Source organism: Lates calcarifer, linkage group LG16_LG22 (assembly GCF_001640805.2).
Source record: "Lates calcarifer isolate ASB-BC8 linkage group LG16_LG22, TLL_Latcal_v3, whole genome shotgun sequence".
In the NCBI taxonomy this organism is placed as follows: Eukaryota; Metazoa; Chordata; class Actinopteri; family Centropomidae; genus Lates; species Lates calcarifer.
In genome coordinates, this window is record NC_066848.1 from 14791400 (window position 1) to 14805667 (window position 14268).

Sequence of the window (14268 nt, forward strand, 5' to 3'; positions counted from 1 at the left end):
TTGTAGATATCTGTTTTCTTCTCTGCTGCCGTCTAAGAAACAATTTCCACAGAGCAAGATAATCTGTCACAGTAAACGTGGGAGCTTGATTTGGTTTCCTGTTTTATAATTTTTCCATTCTGCTGCTTGAAATAATCAGGAAATAATGTCTTAGACTCACTATACCTCACAGCCTGTATTGCTGCACCTGTGTTTTTTATTTACAATCTATTGTAGAATTTACATTCTGTCACCTCATCTTGGCTACTCACTTTTGCTAGTTTCCTTCTGTTTTTGTTCGTTTCTCAACTTTTACTTCACCTTTCCATTTCTTCCCCTCTCTTTCAGGCCGTGATGCCTTCACCAGTGTCAGAGCTGAGGGGTCCAAACATTAAACACCACGAAGGTTCATTTTTGGAAGATTACACCTTCCAACAAACCATGCCCTACATCCATGCCTTGCGGGACCCCGTCTGCAACAGGGTCACTCTGGTAGGTTGGTTTATATGTATGTTATCAAGAAGATGAACAAATGGCTTCCATCTAACTCACTTTGACTTGTAGAAATACTTGGTAATTATTATCAGAAAATTGAATGCAGATGCATGAAAGGGAGAATCAGAAGTTGCAAGAAGTGGTTGGATCCATAGTTAGTTTAAATTAAGGCAACTATGACTGAAAATGGATTTTGAGAGGATGATCATCAGCATGAACCCCTCCAAGATTAGTTGTTTCTTTAAGTCTCTCTCTTACTTAACCGAAAGAAGAAGAAAACTTTTCTGGAAACATCAGATTTGTCTAAGGCTGTCCACCAGAATAATAGTCTGAAATCATTTGAAGCAAAATATAGGACTTGCTGCTCCAAAATCATGCTTGATTTTATATCTGCACTGGTTTAAATTGCTGTTTATGAATGTCACTGTTTCTTACTCTTACACACATCAACAGAAACCACCCCTGTGCAAAACAGTGCTCTTGATTGTTCCTTTGGCCCCTTGATGTGCCAGTCTGGACACTAATAGTTTGCTAATAAAGCTCACTGGACTTTTCAAAGCACCAGATGCTCTCTGTGCGTTTTCAGGTTGAGGGTTAATTTTCCCATCAGGGTTTCTCTCTAATCGCTTCAGCAGTGCTGTGAATTAATGACAAAAATGGGGACAAACCCTGTTGGAGAAAATATAACATTATAGTAACAAGATGTTGTATTCTTCCTCTATAAATCAACTATTCAAGAGTAATTGAAATATTTAATGATCCTCTTAAAAATGAAAGCTGCCTATTCTTTCTCTAGGACAGCAATGTTTGCTGTTAGGCATGATATTTAAAATCTGAATGTTTGCATGCACATATCAGACTTGGAACATCTTGTTCTTGTTCTTCTTCTTTTTGGTGCTGTAGCTAAATTGTGATGGATAATTCAGGTTTTAGATATGAAACATTTTTTGACAGGTCCATAGTATAAAATCCTGTTTTGTGAAGATTTTGTGTTAAGTATGCCAAATGCCCATTCCATGTTATGCTGGATTTTTAATTACTTTTTCAGTTCAAAAATTATTTATATAATTATATATAATTATATAATTATTATTAGGTAAAAAAGCACAAAGATCTTTTTATGTAGACCTCAAAATAAATATATACAGGAAATGCTGCTTTCAAAGGAAGAGCATATAGCTCACTGTACCATGGAGTCAGTGGATGTCAGACTGTGTCTATATGGTTTAAACTTTAAATTGTATTGCACTTGTTGTAAAAGTCAGTAAACACCCGCTGTGAAATCACTGATTGGGGCAGCAGGTTTTCACCTTTACTCTTAATGTGTCGGTGTCTGGTGTACTGGGAGACATTGAATTATTTCACACACCAATTTATTCTTCAGTTAGGCTGGATTTCTGATTCTCTGTTGAGGTATTTTATCGCCTTGTAGTAAACACCAGGTCTTTTTTAAAGAAGACGTTTTGACATGTTACAGTAGGAAAAGCACAGGTATAAATGACAAATTAATGATGGCTAGATTCCATTTAGCTGCTCTGGGTTAGTGTGTGTGATGACACATTGTCATGGCTTATTGGAACATTTGAATAGAACAGAGCCACTGTTAATGTTATTAGTAACACCCGTGCTTTTCCTCCTATGACAAATCAAAATGTCTGCTGCATCTAACTGCTTTTCTCTCTAGGAATAGATTTATAGTTAAGTGCGGGATTCACTGTAGATAATTTATTGTTATGGAGCTGCTACAGTGCTCACCTCTGCTTGGTGTAACAGACAGAGCTGATCCAGTTGATATGAAACTGATCTAAAAGAGTATAGAAATAGAATTTGTGAATAATCTTTCCTGCTCTCTAGGAACTAAACAGTGGCACAATGCTGAGAATCTCTATCCCAGAGATTGCTACCTCGGAACTGGGTGAGACACACACACACACACACACACACACACACACACACACACACACACACACACACACACACACACACACACACACACACACGTCTCTCCTTCCTCATGAACTACCCTAACCTAAACCCACTTCTAACCATAGCCCTAAACCTTAATCCTCAGACAGCTCTTTGAAGGTGTGTCAGAAAGTAATAAGTGGCCAAAATGCCCTCACTTTCCCAAAATGCCCTCATTCCCAAGGTCTAAAACTCAAACTGGTCCTCACAAAGTATCGCCATACAAGTACGCACACACAGACACACAGATGGCTGAGTCAGAGCAGTTAGGTCCTGGAAATTAGGTTTGAGAGCTGCCCTGTGTTGTTACACCGTGACGTATAATCTTGATGTATTGAGGATGCCATTACAATGCAGACACTCAAACACAGCATGCCACTGATAATGATTACGCCATTACATCAGTGAAGTTTCCATGCCTTTTTTAAAATTTTAATTCTTTTAATCAATTTTTCTTAGTTTTCTGTGGCAAACATGTAAGCGGACTATAAATAAATATAACTTTACATGAACTCAGATCTTTATTATCTCCCTTTGGAGCTGTATCTTTTACACAACAAAGTTTAAATTAGCCCTTTAAGACATGTAAGTAATTAACCACTGAGGGAATAAGAGTGGAATTGAAAGAACTATTCACATTGGAAATATTATTTTATAGATATTCCGTGGGAACCTCAGGTAATTAGGAAATTAACCTGCAACCTCTCTGTTCCTTAAGTCGATACAATGCAGACATTTTCTTTTAACAGCTCACTCTGCCAGGGTGGTAAAGTAATGTGCTCGTTTCTAGGTCTGTAAGTAGAGCACCAAGATTCACATCTGCTGTTACCTTATACACATACTTTATAATTTATGCTGAGGTCCACAAGCTTGATGGAAGTTAGTTCACAAATTATTTCAGTATTTTTACTCAAATTTTAATATTTATTTTGCAGCTAAGCCATTAACATCCCTCAGCAGGCCAGTATTTTTTTAGGCAATTAATGTTAACAGGGATTAAACTTCTCTGTTGCTACGACAGTGTGTTCACGCAGTCGAGTACTGGCCATTGGGCACACTGGGACAAATCCTGGTTGGCTGCTGCGCCAATCCATAAAGTTTTTACCGGCCCTGTCTGTCATTACTGGCCCTCTCTATGTGCCTGTCATTTTGGGGTTTTGCATGAGAACGTTTTGCACGCTGTGTCCTGGGACTGGCCTCACTAGCCAATCACTGCCAAGTTAGTTCATTTGCGTTAACACTCTAGACTAATGGGGCTTTCAGGCACAACTTGACAGCGGCACCACTGCACTCTGAAACCCATTATTTGCGCTGCGTCACAAAGGCATTGCTTTAATCCCTGTGCTAAAAGACATTCATTTGAGCTTGGGAGCTTCTGAAACAAATGTGACTCAGCCTCTTTGTTGTTACTAAATTACAATGACAATATGTTTTATTTTCCAGCCAATTTAAGCAGAGGTCATGCTACATCTTCGTTTGTGTTATTTATCCTCTAATTGGTTCGCGGGTCTGTTCAGATCTCAACATCTGCTCTGACCATGAACTTTGAATGAATGAATGAAGTTTCTTTATCACCCATGGCTTTTGTTAAAGCTTGCCTTTTTAAAGAAAAGGTATTTATTTATTTTAAAGCCTTCCACATTTCTACGGTGTGTGTATAATTCTATCTGCCTTGTGTTTGCCTGCCTTTATGTCTTTGCTGTGGGTTGCTCCCCATTACTTAGTAATCGATCCTACAGACGAGGCTTTGTCCCTCTAATGAAATGGCATTTATCCACCTCTTCCCTGACCTTTCCCACTCTGGATATCCAATTAAGATAGTCTGGTGATGCTGATTAGGAATCTGATTGGTCAGAGTTGTTAGAAGACACATGAACACTAATTACTGTCGTAGCGGTGGTTCTTTTTTAATTTCCTCTTTTGTTTTCTGATCTTAAGGAGAGAAGGCTGTTAAAATGAATCTTCATTCAAGGCTGACAGTGGAAACACAAATGCTCATCTCTTGCAAACTTCTCATCCAGCATTCATGCATTTGTTAGAAATTATGTCAAAGCTTTTTTTAACCAGTTATTGGAGTTTCCTCAGCTGATCCAGAGATTCAAACCATCAACCTTAATCTGGACTAGACTAAATCCCCAAAAAGTCTGATGTAGCTCTAAAAAGTCTTAACTCGATAAGGAATAATACCACATACATTCATGATTTGGTGATGATGATGTTTGAGTCAAAACTCAAAACAATACTGTTTCTTTTTATACATGTGTCTCTGAGATGTCAGATGGTTGTTTTGTTTTTTTACTGTGTAGAAGCTCAATATTTGATTGATTTGATTGATCCTAAATTTTTCAATACACATTTATTTGGACATTATATGCAAAGGTCGTTGTCAGAAAAGAAACAGCCACCATGGGACCCCGTAATGGTCCTTTGTAAATAAGGTATTTCTCTTTTGTAATCTTCTCTGACCCTGTTCTCCTTATTTCAGTGAGAAAATGCCTTCAGGCGATTCGTTTCATTCTGCCCAAGGAAGCTGCCATGAAGGTTTGTGGTTTATTGTGGAAACTCTGCAAAAAAAACACATCAGGCTGCATGGATACTTCTTTAGACACCTGTGCTGGCATGACATTATCTATTGGTCAATAACGCCATGCCAATGTAGTTGTTCTCTAGGTAACCTGTATATTTCGAAGATCTGTGGTGAGACTCCTCATTAAGCCAATTAAACCAATGCAGCCAGATGTTCTGTCTGTTATAAAAAGTAACCATGCCAAACCTGCATCATTATTTTTTGGCAAATCCATTCTAATTGATTAATTTAAAATAACATCCATCTAAATTGATGTATTTGCTGAAATACGATACCTTTGTGATAATTGAGAAATCATTTTTACCTTTCAAGTAAAATGTAAAAACTGTTGGCATGTTACCATTCAGGTTTTGGTGAAATGGTATAATATCTACAACGCCCCTGGTGGTCCCAGTGCCCACGCAGAATGGAACCTGTTTGTCACCTGTTTCATGACGCTGATGGGTTACAACACTGAGCGCCTGACTTGGACAAGAAATGTAAGTCAGCTGTCAGCGTTTTCTATTGTAAGCCCATTAAACCTGGTTTTAACTTTGATCATTGATTAATATGTGTTGACCTTGCTCTCTGTCGTGTCCCCTCTTTCTCCAGCTGCATTTTGAAGTGCCTCTTTCTCCAGTGATTGCAGCCAAGAAGGCTCGTCCCTCTGATGGAGGCTCTGATGAGGTGTGACTGATGTTTGTGGCACAATTAGCACCAATCACCATCTTTGATGTTTAGTTTTAGATAACTTGTAGACTTGTAAACTGAAGAGTATTACTCCTTCATGGGAAAGAATGGATTGTACAGCATTTCATTTGGAGCAAACATAATAAAAAAGGTATATGTTTTGCTGAGTGGGTGTCAGAGCAGGATAAATAATGTAAACAGACACAACCACCTTGAAAGGTAGAGCTTTTTTCATTCCTGCAGTCTCACATGCAGAAAATAACCTGCGGTGTGTCCTGAAGTCCTGAACATGGACACATACGCACTCTTTTAAGACGGAGGGTTGTTAAGTAATCTCTGTTTATGTGTGTTCTCATCCGAGCAAAACATTAGCTGGAGGCTTGGGCTGTGCTGTGTGTGTGTGTTTCTCTGCATGAGTCAGATTAAACTGAAGCAAACTGTTAACTCTGACAGTCTGTGACCTCTGAGCCCTGTGTCTTCCACATGTTTCACTATAGAACGTGTGCTACAGTACCTATAGTACATACATTTGTGGCCATATGTCCTACGACCAAAACATTGACTAATGAGAGAGTTAACCCACATTTTTACTGGCTTTTCTCTTAATCTCCTCTGTCTGTAGGACTGGGAATATTTGTTGGGGTCTCATTACCACCGTCAGATGAATTTCCAACCCGCCTGCGGTCCAGTGGACTCCAGTGGCTCCAACACTACTCTCATCACAGAAACTGAGGGCCCGTCCCCTGTACGTAACTCACTCTGGTGTGGATTTATACCTAAAAAACTGCCAACTAAGTGTTGGGGTTTATAAAATACAAAAAGATTAAATGCATCAATATGGTTACAAATTGGTGTGAGGCTATATTTATCTAACAAACTTGCATTAGCAGAACACCACCTGCTGATAAATGGTTGAGAAATTACAAATGTGAACTTGACCAAAACTACTGTGAAAAAGAGACCAAACCTACATTATACATTGACAATTTAAGGATTAGCAGAGAAAAAGATCATCCAGGATCTCCCCTCTTCTTCTTCCTTTTCTCCTAGGTGTCCTCTCCCTCCAGTCCATCTCTGAAATTGGACAGTTCAGCTCCTCTTTTCCCCCACATTCCTGCACTCTTCTACGTTCTCCATCTGCTCTATCAGGAGCTGCAGCTAGACGAGCTGCAGAGAGCAAGAGCATCCTCGCTTGTCTGTCTGCTGCAGCAGTTGGCCAGGTAACCACTGCTGTACATGTTTGTGTTAATTTTTTTTATGTCTTTTATGGAACATAAATAGCATGTGGCTGGTGCAGGCGGTCCAGTACTTTTTTTGTACTGTGTATTTATAAACTGATACGCAGAGTTAAGTAATGCTCACATAGAACTTAATGAATGTGACTTAGCAGAGAAAGCAAGAACTGTTGCTTGAATACATAAAAGTTACAAAACAGAGAAGAAACTTGTGACATTTATCGCAACAAAGAAAACCTGGTCTACATTTCCACCAACTACATTTAACTCTTACCATGAGAGGAAAAGGTGAACGCATTGTTCATTGTTTTCAGTGAAAGCTTGTGTGTAATCAAGGCTCTTTAGTGGTGTGTACTGAGAAATAAACTTCAACAGGTTGTCAAGTGACCGCTGTGATTGGTGGCAGTGACATTAACAGAATAGGTGGAGTGGGAGAGTGAAGCGCTCTACAGGGTAATTGGCCTGTGTTGGTTAGTATGTGGGCTGTTGTGAAGTATGGTGCAATTTTTATATTTTTATCAGGCTAACTGGTTAAGGCCAAAATGGTGATCCTGATTGTTTCATTGAATATTGCTCAGTAGTGATTCCATTTTTTACTCCTGAGGAAGAAATTGGGTTTACACATCTTATCACATCTTATATTGCTATTTTATACTATTAGTATACATAGAGAATATGTGTAAATATATAGTGATTTGACCAGACTACGTCACAAAATGCTGCCGCAACACATGAGAGTGTTCCATCACTTCTATATTTACAGAAGTTTGCAGTAAATTTCACTACTTACACCCAGATATATTTATTTGGGTCACATGTGTGCGTGTGTATGTGTGTCATCTGTAATTAGTATAATTACTGTACTGTCAGTATCATATTTATAGATTTAAAATGCAGTCTTGAGTATAAGATTTTTAAAATATATTATTCCTTTTTTACCTTTTTTCCTTTCATTTATTTCACTTGCAATGCAATTTTATTTATCCACTGTTAATCACAAACCAATAAACAAGGCTCCGTGCTTAAAAACTATATGTTGAATTGGTAACCATAAGAACAAATGTTAATTAGGCCCTACAAAAGCATTTAAGGGAATTGAGAAGGCTGAAACAGAAGGATTTAGTTTAACGATTAGTTTCACAGGCATATATGTGAATTCATATATAAATATCTCATATATAAAGTTACACACACACACAGCTGTAAATTGTGTGGGAGTCGGGTCTGGGGACCACGATTAAAAACTATTGATTATCTGATGCTAAGCAGGATAGTAATGACTCACAGCTGTTAATTACTCTCGCCATGTGTTTAATTACTGCTCAAAAACAAGTTAAATGCCACAGAGGCTTTGAGAATGTAGAGACATTTTTAGATTTTATTCAATGTCCTACAGCAGTTGAGTGTCTAGATGGGCAGGTAGGCGCTAGGAAAGACCTGATACAAGGTAGACTTAATACATTTGTTTCATCACTATGAAGTTGAACTGAAAAAAAATGTCTCCAGTATGTGAGTGTGTTTGATGTGTTCATGTAATTGTTTTGTTTTTGTTTGCAGAGACCTCCAGTTGAATGAATATGTGGATCTGTACTGGAGAGACTACCCCTCACTGATTAGTGGCCTAACTGAGAGCTGCCTCATAGACCAGGGTAAGACCTGTTTGATAGTCTAATAATGGTATCCAATCAGGAAACAGACAAGACATGTTGTTGATGCGGCTGGATGGTCTGCTGCTGATAAATGCCGGCCCTAGGGTTCCTTTATATGTCTGGGGATTTGTTGTAGTATAACTGGTGAAGTGCCTGGTGAAGTGAAGTGAACTTCTAACCACCTCCTCTTAAAGGGGCATTTCCTTAATAATGCTGAAAACTAAGCCCTCAGAAATGACCATTAAAGGATAAGACTTTTATTCCATATTTTTCTTACACTCAACAAATCTCATGAAAAAGCCAAAATCAACAAAGTAACATTCTGTCTGACTTCTCTACCCTGTCTGTGGACTTAAACCCTTTTGTTCCTACTGAAGACATTAAATCTTGAAAATGACTCACAAATATATAGTTTCATTTTTTTTTTTAAACTCAGCTCAACAATGACTTGGCACCATAGTTTTAGCAAACATCACTTAGAAGGGAAAAGTGTTTTGTTGAGAACTATTTTCAATGGTGAATTAGTACACATTCAGTGGATATTCACAACAGTAGAATAGTGTATGTTGCATGATAATGATAATAAAAACAGTTAACACACAGTTTTCCCCCATCTGTTGCTTCCCTCTGTCATCTCCCTCTTTCTTTCCTTCCTCATTCTCCATCCTCAAAATGCATATCATGTTCGCTCCCTTTTCCTTCCTCTGTCGGCCTTTGTTTCCACTTCCACCACTGTCCACTCACCCTCCATCTTTTCCTCCCTCCTCCTCACCTTTCCGTCCTCAGCTCTGATTGATCAGATGCAGCGTCCCTCCTTCCTGAGGGCCGAGCCTCCCTGTGTGTTCAGCTGGCTCAGCAGCTGTCTGAGAGGAGAAGAGATCCCACCTTTCCCCTACCTTCCCAGCATCTGTCAGAGGACCAGGCTGCTGGTTCTGGTACGACCAAAGTTCCTCTCTGTTTTATAAGATAAAGTGCTTATAATTGTGGGTATTGTGAGTCTGTGTTTTCTTGGCTTCTGAAACAAAATCAGCAAACTTAAACACACATTTGATCATCTGTACATCAAAATATATCAGGGTTTTATCATGTCATTTTGTGGAAAATTAGCTGTCTTAAATCATCATAATATGTACAGTACAAAAAATAGGACTTAATTTAAACTTTCCCCAAATCAAACAAACATCTTTAAAATGGGATGTCAAACAATCAGTATATTTAAATATTTTGTTATACATTGTGGCAAATGATTTGCAGCTGTTACTGAAATGTTCAGTAATTTTTTTGGTCAGAAATTATACAGTATATAGAGGGTTGCAGTGATGTCTCACTGTGTGTTTTGTACTTCACTGTGTGTATTATGAGTTTGTGTTAGTCTCTCTCACACACCAGCCTGGTGTGGTGTGTGAGAGAGACCAGCCTGGTGTGTGAGAGAGATAATGAGGGTAAAGAGTTCGGCTTTGATTGAGATGCAGTCAGACGGCGAGTCTGTCTGAACATAAAGAGCAAGTACGTCATGCTATGGATGGAGATGTGTGCGTGTGTATGTGTGTGTGGAGCTGATGGATTCAACCTTTGCTTGTCAAGGAAGGAAGGAAGGACACTTGAAAATAAGTCAGTGACAGAGGTGATTGACGACACAGCTTTGGTTTATTTATACGGCAGTGGCATACATTTGAGTCACAGAGGTGAATGTCAGTTTTTTCTAAAAGATAATTAACCAATTATGAAAATATTCTGTCTTATATATAAATATTCTGCTTGATACAAAGATGTTTAACCTGATTCCCAAATTGCAACTCTGTTTCCTAGTTATTTAGTAGATAGAACAGTTTTTCTTCAGAACAAGTAGTGTTTTTAAATAAATTTCTGGGTTTTGTCATATTTTAGATAAACTGGTAGTCACCTCTGTGACATGAATGTGTGCTAATAAATTGGCACAGACTGGGGATAATGGTGACTGTGAGACAGATGGATCCAGGCACATTAGAGAAACACAGATATAGATAGACATTTAGATATATAGTACATATAGAAAGAGAGAACAGTTTAGAGTGTAGAAATGCCCTTAAAATGTCCTTAGACAGTCGTAGCCAAAGGCATTATGGTTTTGGGTTGTCCGTCTGTCTGTCCTATTCTCGTGAATACAACATCTCAGTACTGCCTTTAGGGATTTTCAAATTTGGTACAAATGTTCACTTGGACTCAAGGATGAACTGATCAGATTTTGGTGGTCAGAGGTCACTAAGAATTCATACACTAATTAGCTGTAACTGGACTGGCGGAGGCATACGCAACTGCAAGGCGATAATTCTAGTTTAGTTATTTGGTGTAGCTGGTCAGCAGGTGTGACTGATCGTTACCATAGAAACCTAGGCAAACTCCAAGGGTAGGGTGGCTAACATTTTAGGCTTTTTAGGCTTAAGTCTTTCTTTATTTTTGTGAAACTATATGAAACCGGCCCCAGAGCTAGCTGTTCAGCCTCTTCAACCATAAACATCAGATAGGTAAATGATTGAAAGGACACTCAAAATATTCTGTACCAGAGACAGCAGCAGTACTAAACTTGTATTTTTAAATTGCTGCTGTCATTCCTTTTTTTGCCTATAGGTGGCATGGGTTGCATTAGCCTGCAGGTCTAACCATGCAGACTGCAGCTTGCAGTTGGAGAATACTGACTGCATTAACTACAGTAAGCCTAAATATGGGTGCCTCATTACAACACCACGGTATTCTTGGGGGGGGGATACAAACAGACAGACCCTCATACAGACTACAGTTTGTGAATATGTACTGTATGTGCATGCCTTACTTACCCTTAGCTCTAGACTTTATTTTAGCCCTCATACAGTTTCTCTGTGCACTATGCTGGATTATATTGTGACGGATGAAATGTTTGCTAGGATCTGCAGTAGGAAGAGTAATGCTATTATGGCTTATGAGCTAGCCCTCTGGTTCACCTCCCTGTATTCTGAATGCCTCCTGAGTTCAATAATTTTTCCAGTATCCTCAGTCCGACTCTGTCTGCCAGACGTTTAGCTTTTGCTTATCAATTGAAATTTTAGAAAGAAGATGCATCTTGAAATCCACTTCCTCTGTCAGGTATCTTGAATATGTTTAATTAAGATGTTAACTAGTCATGATTTCAACATCTTAAATGTATAGACAGAATTATATAAAACAGACCCTGTGTATTTGTGTGTTCTTGGTTTAATCTGCATTCAATCATTTGTACAAGAGAACTGATCACTTTAGGTCATCACATGAGAGCTGCAACTGTGTTTTTTTTTGTATATTTCTTTAAAAAAAAAAAAAGAATCAAATGTAATTATCATTCTCTGGAAATATTTTAATGCTGTTCCAATAATGACAATGATGTGACTTTACAATGTACAAATGATACCTGCTTTATCCTCTTATTATCTCTCATCTTTGTTTTTGACTTGTGTTCCACTTTTTTCCCTCAGAGTTATGCTCTCTACATCACTGGAGATGAAAATGCTACCTCCACAGATGTGTCAAAGTACCTGGTCAAGCTCTCTGCAGGTCTGTGTGTTCATGTGTGTTTTCAGTCCAGCCTCAAAGATCATTTTACTTGTCTTTGATTGTATCTTGGGACTGTGTGTGTTTCAGACTGAACCCTTTGACTGTATTTGTGTGTGTGTGTGAACATTTATTGACAACCAGCTCTTATTACCTGCCAGTCCCATAGTTCCCTGAAAGGCATGTGACGCAGGTTTGTGTGTCACCTGATTTCTGCTATTTGTTTTTGCTTCCAAAAAAAAGAAAAGAAAATGAAACACAACACAGTGCTGAGGTGACAGCAGTCGCTGCAGGTCTTTGATCAGCCTTTTTTCCAGTGACACAGAATTGGATTTTGACTTTGTGGGTGGTGTGACAAAACAAAACCAAACAACAACAGATGTCATCCCACATAAAGACAGTCCTCCATTCATCAGGAATGTCACCTTCATTTAACCCCTTATGTTTAGTGCCCATTCTTTTTAGTGACAAATTTGAAACCAATCAGCGTGGGTTTACAAATGCTGTAGTACAGTCGAGAATTCAATGCGATGAGCGTGATTTGAAATCTCAAACATAAGAGAACAAATTAACAAACCCGTTGACCTCTTTCCCCTGCTGTTGCCCTCTCTCATCTCTTGTTATCTCTCATCTTCATCTCTCTCAGGCCAGAAGTCCTGTGCCAGTGAACCACACTACAGAAGGTAATAGTAATAACAATAGTGACGGGAGGAGGGTTATGATTTTTTTGTGGTTTTATAGCAGCTAAACAGATATACATACAACAATAACATTGTTGTATTTTAAAAAAGACTTTGAGTTCTACATTTTTTTCTGATTGTTATTAGCCACATTTATTCCTTTTTTGCCTTTCATTACATTAGATCAGTAATCATTTATCTTACTAATGTTCATGTGTATTATTATTATTCTAGACAGAGCAGTGTGAAGGTCAAGTTTTCCACTGAGAATCTGGCTGAGCAGCTGGTGGTCTGGCTCACCTCAGAAGGTAAGACAAGCAGGTCTTTTTTCCACCTTTTATCTATACAGGGGAAGGTGTGCTGAAGCCATATTCTCTTTATCAGCATCACACTGGTTTGCATTAATGCAAATTTATACTCTCCCATGTGTCCAGTGAAACCACAGTCAGGGAATGGTCTCTCACAGCCATCTGTAGACTGTTAGTAAAGTCTGTTCCAATAAAATCTATGAAATGTTACAGTATTTACAGTATATAGCAGTATTTTGAGAATGGTGTAAAGCTTGATGCTTTTATTTTTAAGCTCATGTGAGGCAGCCTGTAAATAAGGGCTCAGCTTCTTGTGCAACCTGTTAAATAAATAGTCCTTCTCATTTTGCTGGTTTAGGTTTCACCCTGAAGGACCTGGAGTCAGTCCCGTTTGGCGTGGCTTTGCCCATCAGAGAGGCCATCTACCGCTGCCGGGAGCAGCCGTGTTCTGATTGGTCTGAGGAGGTCTGTATGCTGATTGGGCGTCAGGATCTGACCAAACAGGCCCACAAGATGACCTTGGCCAAGAGCAAAGCTGTGAGTGACCTTGTACTTCCCAGCCCAAGTGAAGGCTTTTAGGCCAAACCTTTAGCCCCAAGGATGTTTGCTGTCATGTCAATCCTTACAATATTTTAAAAAAAGTGCCACATTCGTGGGAAATTTTTCTAGTCACTTCAATTTTTTGCATAAACTGTGGGCTTAAGCATTGCTAGAGAAATTGATTTTACGCACTTGATAACTACATTAGTCAGTACTTGTAATACACAGATGATACCATGTTCAAAAATAAAACCTTTGAAAGTATATGTATCCTGATAACCAGTCAGTTATAATAGTAGACAGAAAATGGTTTGCATTCATACCAGTAACATTTTGTGGGAATAGCTGCCATTTTTACCCTCAAATGAATGAATATTCATCTTTGGAATAAATCTTAAAACCAGCAATTAGATTATACCAACAGCTATGTATTGTTTTCCAACTGTCATTGTAGCTGTATTTGAGTATGTATATCATATGTGCTCATCCAGTCTGTAGGTTCAGGTCTGTCGTTGGAGCCTCCTGCAACCACAGAAGCAGATGAAGAGGAAGATGGGATGTCAGACATAATTCAAGAGGTAACAGACTCAGTAAACATCATCTCTTGCATTACTGATCTGT

The 14268-nt window shown here is 38.7% G+C and overlaps 1 protein-coding gene across 1 annotated transcript in view; it reads left to right on the forward strand.

Annotated features, from left to right (window-relative positions):
- The window catches only part of anapc1 (anaphase promoting complex subunit 1), a 51607-nt gene that overhangs the window by 8165 nt on the left and 29174 nt on the right, over nt 1-14268 (forward strand). Inside the window, exons 16-29 of the mRNA XM_018695311.2 lie at nt 328-471; nt 2329-2389; nt 4925-4980; nt 5374-5505; nt 5618-5692; nt 6318-6440; nt 6746-6915; nt 8488-8579; nt 9366-9514; nt 12044-12122; nt 12766-12802; nt 13034-13107; nt 13466-13644; nt 14139-14225. Of these exons, the coding sequence (XP_018550827.1) occupies nt 328-471; nt 2329-2389; nt 4925-4980; nt 5374-5505; nt 5618-5692; nt 6318-6440; nt 6746-6915; nt 8488-8579; nt 9366-9514; nt 12044-12122; nt 12766-12802; nt 13034-13107; nt 13466-13644; nt 14139-14225 (1458 nt within the window). The remainder of the gene's footprint in view (nt 1-327; nt 472-2328; nt 2390-4924; nt 4981-5373; nt 5506-5617; nt 5693-6317; nt 6441-6745; nt 6916-8487; nt 8580-9365; nt 9515-12043; nt 12123-12765; nt 12803-13033; nt 13108-13465; nt 13645-14138; nt 14226-14268) is intronic.